Consider the following 8,917-nt stretch of genomic DNA (forward strand, 5'->3'; position numbering starts at 1 on the left):
AGGCGGGAGCCGCGGAGTGGGGAGAGCCGAAGGGGCGATCCCGGAGGCGCGGGACCCCCGGCAGCCGGGAGGGGTGGGGGAGGCTGGAGATGAGCGGGCTCCGGGCCCCCCGAGGCTGAACGGGGCGGGGACTTGTGGAGCTGGGCTTGGGCTTGGGCAGCAGCAAAGCCAAGGCGCTCAGGCCTTGCTTTCCCCCGAGCAGGATTTGCCATCGCCAAGGCGCGGCCGGATGGAGGAGGAGGAGGCCGCGAGGAAGGGGAAGATGGCCCGGGAGCCGCAGGCAGGTGAGGAGGAAGTCAGTGGCCCTTTGCCCTCTGTCCTGCTCCATCTCCCAGCCCAGCATCGGCCCCGGCTGCAGGACAACCCTGCTGCCGACGCCGTCCTGCCGGGGACGGACTGGGGGGATCTCCGTGCACTTCCCCGTGGCACGGAGGCAAATGCCATCCTCTGCTTGTCCTTCCTCCCCAGACAAGGAGCTGAGCACGGAGCCCAGGGAGGACAAATGCCCGCGGCAGAACCTGGTGGGAGAGGCCGTTTTGAGCGGCTCCACGGCGCAGGAATGCAATGGGGAGGAAAAGCCCCGGAGATGCCGCACGAGGAGGGGCTGCAAACGCAGCCCAAGGAGCTGCAAGGAGGAAGGAGCCTCGCCGGGCCGGGAAGGCGGCCGGAGCTGCGGCCGGAGCTCGGAGCTGGGGGTCCGTGAGCAGCCCCACGCTGGGGAGAAGCCCCACAAGTGCTCGGAATGTGGGAAGAGCTTCAGCCAGAGATCCCGTCTGATCCACCACAGGAAAATCCACATGGGGGACTGGCCCTACGAGTGTGGGGAGTGTGGGCAGAGGTGCAGAGACCGCTCCAGACTCATCGTACACCAGAGGATCCACACTGGGGAGAGGCCCTACGAGTGTGGGGAGTGTGGGAAGAGGTTTCCGACCAGCACCGATCTCCTGAAGCACCAGCGGATTCACACGGATGAGAGGCCCTTCTACTGCCCTGACTGCGGGAAGGGCTTCAAGCAAAACTCCACCCTCGTCGCCCACCGGCGCATCCACACCGGGGAGAGGCCCCACGAGTGTGGGGAGTGTGGGAAGAGGTTTCCGACCAGCTCTGCTCTTCTCCGGCACCAGAGGATCCACACCGGGGAGAGGCCCTACGAGTGCCCCGACTGCGGGAAGAGGTTTCGGACCAGCTCCACCCTCATCCAGCACCAGCGAGTTCACACAGATGAGAGGCCCTTCCGCTGCCCCGAGTGTGGGAAAGGCTTCAAGCAAAACTCCCACCTCGTCGCCCACCAGCTCGTCCACACCGGGGAGAGGCCCCACGAATGTTGGGAGTGTGGGAAGAGCTTCAGGCAGAGGTCTGGCCTGATCGTCCACCGGAGGATCCACACCGGGGAGAAGCCCTATGAGTGTGGGGTGTGTGGGATGAGCTTCAACCAGGGCTTCATGCTGATCAACCACCAGAGGATCCACACCGGGGAGAGGCCCTACGAGTGTGGGGAGTGTGGGAAGAGCTTCCGCTGCAGTTCCAACCTGGTTATCCACCAGAGGATCCACACTGGGGAGAGGCCCTACAAGTGTGGGGAGTGTGGGAAGAGCTTCAGCTACAGTTCCCAATTGATTATCCACCAGAGGATCCACACCGGGGAGAGGCCCTACGAGTGTCCCCAGTGTGGGAAGTGGTTTTACACCAGCTCCCGTCTCCTTGTGCACCAGCGCGTTCACACGGATGAGAGGCCCTTCCGCTGCCCCGACTGCAGGAAGGGATTCAAGCACAGCTCCACCCTCATCAGGCACCGGCGCATCCACACCGGGGAGAGGCCCCACGAGTGCCCCGACTGCGGGAAGAGCTTCAAGGTAAACTCCACCCTCATCGCCCACCGGCGCATCCACACCGGGGAGAGGCCCTACAAGTGCCCCGACTGCGGGAAGAGCTTCAAGGCAAACTCCACCCTCATCAACCACCAGAGGATCCACACCGGGGAGAGGCCCTACGAGTGCCCCGAGTGTGGGAAGACGTTTCAGACCAGCTCCGCTCTCCTCGTGCACCGGCGCATCCACTCCGGGGAGAGGCCCTACGAGTGCCCCGAGTGCGGGAAGAGCTTCTCACAGAGCTACCACTTGACCCAACACCAACAAAGGCACCGCTGAGGGAAGCGCCGCGAGTGCCCCGAGTGCGGGAAGAGCTTCGTGCGCTGCTCCAGCCCCATCCCCCGTGGGAGGATCGGCCTTGGATGATCCCCAGTGACCCCCGTTGGGCAGAGCCCCGGAGATCCGTGGTGCTCCTGATCCCTGCTGGGAAGGCGCCAGGCTGGGGGGGCTCCGCCTCTTCTTGGCTCCCCGTGGGCACCTGGACTCATCCACTGACGAACATCCGAAATCTGTTGGGGAGAGCAGATTTATCATCTTCCAACCTCAGGAAATCTCACCTTTTGCATCTTTTGGAGGCATCAAGCAACACTGGATGTCCTTGGAGGTCTTCTGCAACCTGAATCCATAGTTTCTAATCTCTCTGATCCACGGGCGTCTTCCACAGCCATATGGGGATTGATTGGGGCAAAACCCCCCGATTTTGGAGACATTGGGGTGGAAACCCCTCCAAAAAAGGTTCTTCCCACCCACCCAAGCATGTGGGTGTTCAGCTGGCACAGACACAGAAATCGTTTTGGTTTGGCCTTGGTTTTCTTCTGTTTTCTGTTCATCCCTTTGAAACACCTGAAATTGGGGTAAAAATAAAGATGTTGAACTAAGACGTGGATGGGGACATGGATGGGGACATGACCATGGGTGGAGGCATGGGGGGACACAGCCGTGGGGGGACATGGAAATGGATGGGGACGTGGGGAGCACATACGGGGACACAAACTGGGACGGCGCCGGTGCCACCACGGTGCCACCACCACCATCGTCTCGGCCACGGCCAAGCGCTGCCCGATGCGGTTCCTGCCACCACGTCCCCACTGTCACCACCGTGGTGTCCCAGCTGGATGTCACCACCCAGCAGGGTGTTCAGCTGGTGACAAGTGGCCCAGAAGCAGGTGACAGCCACCAGGCTGTCCCAGAGCCACCACGGCGGCAGGGCCAGCGCGGAGGTGCCCAGAGCCACTGCGCCCAGGGGACCTCAGCCTGGGGACAGGGCAAGGGTCAGTGTCACCCGCGGGGTCACGTGGCCCCGTGCTGGGTGTCACTGGCCACGTCCTGGTGGCAGTGGTGCGGCGACATTGTCCCCCTGATGTGTGTCCTGGTGGCATCGGGTCCCCGTCCCCTTCCGTGTGTCCCCATCCCCTTCCGTGTGTCCCTGTCCCCTTCCGTGTGTCCCCATCCCCTTCCGTGTGTCCCCATCCCCTTCCGTGTGTCCCCATCCCCTTCCGTGTGTCCCTGTCCCCTTCCGTGTGTCCCCATCGCCTTCCGTGTGTCCCCATCCCCTTCCGTGTGTCCCCATCCCCTTCCATGTGTCCCCATCCCCTTCTGTGTGTCCCCGTCCCCTTCCATGTGTCCCTGTCCCCTTCCGTGTGTCCCCGTCCCCTTCCATGTGTCCCCATCCCCTTCCGTGTGTCCCCGTCCCCTTCCATGTGTCCCCATCCCCTTCCGTGTGTCCCCATCCCCTTCCATGTGTCCCCATCCCCTTCTGTGTGTCCCCATCCCCTTCCGTGTGTCCCTGTCCCCTTCCATGTGTCCCCATCCCCTTCCATGTGTCCCCATCCCCTTCCGTGTGTCCCTGTCCCCTTCCATGTGTCCCCGTCCCCTTCCATGTGTCCCCATCCCCTTCCGTGTGTCCCTGTCCCCTTCCGTGTGTCCCCGTCCCCTTCCATGTGTCCCCATCCCCTTCCGTGTGTCCCTGTCCCCTTCCATGTGTCCCCATCCCCTTCCATGTGTCCCTGTCCCCTTCCGTGTGTCCCCATCCCCTTCCGTGTGTCCCTGTCCCCTTCCATGTGTCCCTGTCCCCTTCCGTGTGTCCCCGTCCCCTTCTGTGTGTCCCCGCCCCTCCCCCGACGTCCCTGTCCCCCGCCCCCGGCGGGGCCAAAGTCCCCGAGGTCCTGTCCCCGTGTCCCGCAGGGTGTCCCCGTGTCCTGCAGGACGTTTCTGTGTCCTTTGGGTGTCCCCGTGTCCCTCAGGGTGTCCCCGTGTCCCGCAGGATGTTCCCGTGGCTGCTTCTGGCGCTGAGCGTCTTCGCCCACCCCGGCACAGGTAGGGACACCCCACGACACCCTTTGTCCTCTGGGTTTGGGTCCTTTCCCTCTTTTTTGGATCCTTTCCTCCTCTTTTGGGTCCTTTCCCCTTATTTTGGATCCTTTCCCCCTCTTTTGGGTCCTTTCCCTTATTTTGGATCCTTTCCCCCTCTTTTGGGTCCTTTCCCTTATTTTGGATCCTTTCCCCCTCTTTTGGGTCCTTTCCCCTTATTTTGGATCCTTTCCCCCTCTTTTGGGTCCTTTCCCCTTATTTTGGATCCTTTCCCCCTCTTTTGGGTCCTTTCCCCTTATTTTGGATCCTTTCCCCCTCTTTTGGGTCCTTTCCCCCTCTTTTGGGTCCTTTCCCCCTCTTTTGGGTCCTTTCCCCTTATTTTGGATCCTTTCCCCCTCTTTTGGGTCCTTTCCCCTTATTTTGGATCCTTTCCCCCTCTTTTGGGTCCTTTCCCCTTATTTTGGATCCTTTCCCCCTCTTTTGGGTCCTTTCCCCTTATTTTGGATCCTTTCCCCCTCTTTTGGGTCCTTTCCCCTTATTTTGGATCCTTTCCCCCTCTTTTGGGTCCTTTCCCCCTCTTTTGGGTCCTTTCCCCTTATTTTGGATCCTTTCCCCCTCTTTTGGGTCCTTTCCCCTTATTTTGGATCCTTTCCCCCTCTTTTGGGTCCTTTCCCCTTATTTTGGATCCTTTCCCCCTCTTTTGGGTCCTTTCCCCTTATTTTGGATCCTTTCCCCCTCTTTTGGGTCCTTTCCCCTTATTTTGGATCCTTTCCCCCTCTTTTGGGTCCTTTCCCCCTCTTTTGGGTCCTTTCACCTTATTTTGGATCCTTTCCCCCTCTTTTGGGTCCTTTCCCCTTATTTTGGATCCTTTCCCCCTCTTTTGGGTCCTTTCCCTTATTTTGGATCCTTTCCCCTTATTTTGGATCCTTTCCCCCTCTTTTGGGTCCTTTCCCCTTATTTTGGATCCTTTCCCCCTCTTTTGGGTCCTTTCCCCCTCTTTTGGGTCCTTTCCCCTTATTTTGGATCCTTTCCCCCTCTTTTGGGTCCTTTCCCCCTCTTTTGGGTCCTTTCCCCTTATTTTGGATCCTTTCCCCCTCTTTTGGGTCCTTTCCCTTATTTTGGATCCTTTCCCCCTCTTTTGGGTCCTTTCCCTTATTTTGGGTCCTTTCCCCCTCTTTTGGGTCCTTTCCCCTTATTTTGGGTCCTTTCCCCCTATTTTAGGCGCCCTTCCCTTGCTTTCGGCACATTTTTGGGTGCATCCCCCCCTCCAGCCCCCTCCCCACCCCTTAACTCCCCTCACCCCCCACCCGCTGTCCCCCCAGGTGTGTCCCCCGCTGTCCCCCCACGCCACATGGACTCGCTGCTCGACATCCTGGACGCTCTCGAGTCCCCGGCCCGGGGCGGCTCCCCCGGCACCGCCGTGGCCTTGGGGAGGGGGCTGGGGGTCTGCAGCACCCCGGGCTGCCGGGCGGTGCTGGGCGAGCCCCCCGGGACCCCCGAACGCCCCCCGGTTGTCACCCCGGGCCAGTGGCAGCTCCTGACCGAGCTCCTCCGCCACGACCCGGCGACACCGGAGCTCGGGGCGGTGCTGGCCCCTGATGGCTCCACGGTGGCCCTCGGTCCACTCCTGGCCGGCATCGAGGTGGGGCTGAGATCCGGGGGGGTTGGGCAACCCCTCCCCACCCTGGACCCGCCCGCCGACCCTCTCTTGGCTGTCACCATCGCCGAGGCTTTGGGGACATCCTTCCTGCTGGCGCGGGGGGCTGACAACAACGCCACCGCGCTGGGACCCGATGGCTGCTGGGACGATGTGGAGAACCCCCAAAATTACACCTTGAGGGGTCCCCCATCCCCTGTCCCCGACCCTGTGGCCATCGGGGCCATGGATGGGGTGATCCTGGGGGCGCGGCTGGCCCGGGAACCCCTCCCGGTGGCCGAACTGCTCCGGGGATACTACAGGACCGGGAATGGCTCGGAAACATGGAGACCCCCCAGCAGTTACCGGCGCCGGGATTTTGGGGCGCTGGTGGGACGGGAACGGCTGGAGAAGGAGGTGGCGGCGGTTTTGGGGCTGCTGAGGACGCTGTTGCCCATCCCGGAGCTGCTGAGGGACGTGGGGACACAGGAGGTGGCAACCGTGGCTCGTTGGGCGGCGCGGGAGTTCAGCGAGCGCTACGTGGGTACGGGCGGGGTGGCAGCTCCTGAGTGGGGGTGGCACCCCCTAAACGGGGTTGTCACCTCCCAGACAGGGGTGTCACCCCCTGAATGGGGTTGTCACCCCCTAAGAGGGTTGTCACCTCCCAAATGGCAGTTGTCACTGCACAAAGGGGGGGAGAGGGTGTGGAAGGGGCCACCAGCACATCCCTTGGGTGGCCACTACCGTGTCTCCTGGATGGCCACCACTGTGTCCGCTGGACACCGGCCACCTCCATGTCCTCTGGATGGCCACCACTGTGTCCGCTGGACACCGACCACCTCCATGCCCTCTGGACACCGGCCACCTCCATGTCCTCTGGATGGCCACCACTGTGTCCGCTGGACACCGGCCACCTCCATGTCCCAGCCAAGGGACCCCCTGAGCAGCCACTCCCTGTCCCCTCGATGAGTCCCAGGAGAGGACAAATGCCACCGCCCCCACATGGACACTGCCGTGTCCTCCAAGGACCTGTCCAGCCCCTTGACCCACACGGACTCTTACCCCATCCCCAAGGAGCTTCTCGTTCCCACATGGACTCTTACCATGTCCCCAAGGTCTCAGGGGACACCTCCATCCCATTGTCCCGGCAGAGTGCCCGGCCATCGTGCCCCGCTGCCTGTGGGGGGCCCGTCCCTACCGGGGCACCCCGTCCCCGCTGCGGCCCCCGCTGGGCTCGGTGTTCCTGCACCACACCCTGGAGCCGGCGCGGCCCTGCCGGACCTTCGGTGCCTGCGCCCGCGCCATGAGGGACATGCAGCGCTTCCACCAGGACACCCGCGGCTGGGACGACATCGGCTACAGGTCACCGTCACCCCCTCTGGTTCCTGTCACCTCCCATGGAGCCCTGGCACCCCCCCGTGGGGCTGGGCATTGTCCCCCTGTGGGCACTGCCACCCCCATCGTCACCCCTCACAGTCCCTGTCACCCCCATTGGTCTCCGTCACCCTCCGTGGTCCCCATCACTGTCCCCCCCATACTGCCCCCTCACTGTCCCCATCACTGCCCCCTCACTGTCCCCTTGCTGTCCCCCACTGTCCCCTCACTGTCCCCTCACTGTCCCCTCGCTGTCCCCCACTGTCCCCCACTGTCCCCTCGCTGTCCCCATCACCGTCCCCTCACTATCCCCCTCACTGTCCCCATCACTGTCCCCATCACCATCCCCTCGCTGTCCCCCACTGTCCCCTCACTGTCCCCCCTCACTGTCCCCCCTTGCTGTCCCCTCACTGTCCCCTCACTGTCCTCCACTGTCCCCTCACTGTCCCCCTCAATGTCCCCTCACTGTCCCCACCCTGTCCCCCACTGTCCCCTCGCTGTCCCCCCTCACTGTCCCCCACTGTCCCCTCACTGTCCCCCACTGTCCCCCACTGTCCCCCACTGTCCCCTCACTGTCCCCTCACTGTCCCCGCACTGTCCCCGCACTGTCCCCTCACTGTCCCCCACTGTCCCTCACTGTCCCCTCACTGTCCCCTCATTGTCCCCTCACTGTCCCCCACTGTCCCCCACTCTCCCCCCTCACTGTCCCCCCTCACTGTCCCCTCACTGTCCCCGTCATGTCCTCACAGTTTCGTGGTGGGCTCGGACGGGTACCTGTACGAGGGCCGGGGGTGGCACTGGGTGGGTGCCCACACCAAGGGCTACAACACCCGAGGCTTCGGCGTTGGCATCGTCGGCGACTTCACGGCCACCCTGCCGGACCCCGACACCCTGGCCCTGGTGCGGGACCAGCTCCTGCCCTGCGCCGTCCGCTCCGGCCACGTCCGGCCGGACTTCACCCTGCGCGGCCACCGCCAGCTCGGCCACACCGACTGCCCCGGCAACGCCCTCTTCCAGGAGATCCAGAGCTGGCCCGGCTTCCAGGGGACACCGGTGGCCCCGGGGCTCGGGGTGGGTGACCGGTGGGCTGGGTGGGATGGGGTTTGGGGTCATCTTGGGACTGACCGTGGGTTTTGTCCACTCTGCAGTGAGGAGCGGTGCTGGCTGGGCTGGGCTGGGCTGGACGGGGGCGGGAGAGGATGGCCACTGGTCCAGATGGACACCAGCCCAGTGTGGATGGACACTGGTCCAGCAGATGTTGGTCTGATGGATCCCAGCTGGACCCTGGTCTGGATGGACACCAAACCCATGGATCCCAGCTGGACCCTGGTCTGGATGGACACCAAACCCATGGATCCCAGCTGGACTCTGCTCTGGATGGCCCCTGGCCCTGCAGCCCCCCAGCCTGGCAAGCCCTCAGCCCAGATGACCACCAGCCTAGCCACATCCTGGCCCACCCCACTGGCCCAGCAGCCCATCCCAGTAACCCCAACTCCCCCCAAAATAAACCCAATTCCAGAACATGAGCTCCGGGTGGTCCCTGCAGAGCAGGGGGGAAACTGAGGCACGGGCTGGGGGTGTCTTTGAGGTGCTGCGAGGGGACATCGGGAGCGACTGGGGGCCACCCTGGAGACCCCAACCCCCCGTAAATGAGCACCCACCCCCCAAATTTCCACCCGCACCACGGCGGGACCCCCACCCATCATTTCAGGGGGGGGACTCCAGGAGC

General features: G+C 63.3%; 2 protein-coding genes across 3 annotated transcripts; both read left to right on the plus strand.

The window, feature by feature from the left end:
- Positions 1–29: 29 nt before the first annotated feature.
- On the plus strand, positions 30–2,746 carry LOC138100121 (zinc finger protein 420-like). Its single transcript, XM_068997838.1, has 2 exons — positions 30–284; positions 469–2,746. The coding sequence occupies exons 1-2, from the start codon at positions 230–232 to the stop codon at positions 2,145–2,147; spliced, it is 1,734 nt and encodes a 577-aa protein (XP_068853939.1). The 5' UTR covers positions 30–229; the 3' UTR covers positions 2,148–2,746.
- Positions 2,747–4,006: 1,260 nt separating this feature from the next.
- On the plus strand, positions 4,007–8,714 carry PGLYRP2 (peptidoglycan recognition protein 2). 2 transcript variants are annotated; one of them, XM_068997839.1, is made up of 5 exons: positions 4,007–4,184; positions 5,501–6,358; positions 6,930–7,176; positions 7,938–8,259; positions 8,337–8,714. In XM_068997839.1, the coding sequence occupies exons 1-5, from the start codon at positions 4,133–4,135 to the stop codon at positions 8,337–8,339; spliced, it is 1,482 nt and encodes a 493-aa protein (XP_068853940.1). In that variant the 5' UTR covers positions 4,007–4,132; the 3' UTR covers positions 8,340–8,714. The 2 variants fall into 2 exon arrangements, with proteins under 2 accessions (XP_068853940.1, XP_068853941.1); XM_068997840.1 differs by having other exon boundaries at positions 4,008–4,184; positions 6,966–7,176.
- The last annotated feature ends 203 nt before the right edge of the window (positions 8,715–8,917 follow it).

The sequence above is a fragment of the Aphelocoma coerulescens genome, chromosome 30 (assembly GCF_041296385.1).
Source record: "Aphelocoma coerulescens isolate FSJ_1873_10779 chromosome 30, UR_Acoe_1.0, whole genome shotgun sequence".
Lineage (NCBI taxonomy): Eukaryota > Metazoa > Chordata > Aves > Passeriformes > Corvidae > Aphelocoma > Aphelocoma coerulescens.

Coding starts and splice junctions, on each gene's coding strand:
- LOC138100121 (XM_068997838.1), top strand. CDS start 230: ATGGAGGAGGAGGAGGCCGCGAGGAAGGGGAAGATGGCCCGGGAGCCG. Junction 285..468: donor GGCCCGGGAGCCGCAGGCAG/GTGAGGAGGAAG, acceptor CTTCCTCCCCAG/ACAAGGAGCTGAGCACGGAG.
- PGLYRP2 (XM_068997839.1), top strand. CDS start 4,133: ATGTTCCCGTGGCTGCTTCTGGCGCTGAGCGTCTTCGCCCACCCCGGC. Junction 4,185..5,500: donor CTTCGCCCACCCCGGCACAG/GTAGGGACACCC, acceptor CTGTCCCCCCAG/GTGTGTCCCCCGCTGTCCCC. Junction 7,177..7,937: donor TGGGACGACATCGGCTACAG/GTCACCGTCACC, acceptor ATGTCCTCACAG/TTTCGTGGTGGGCTCGGACG.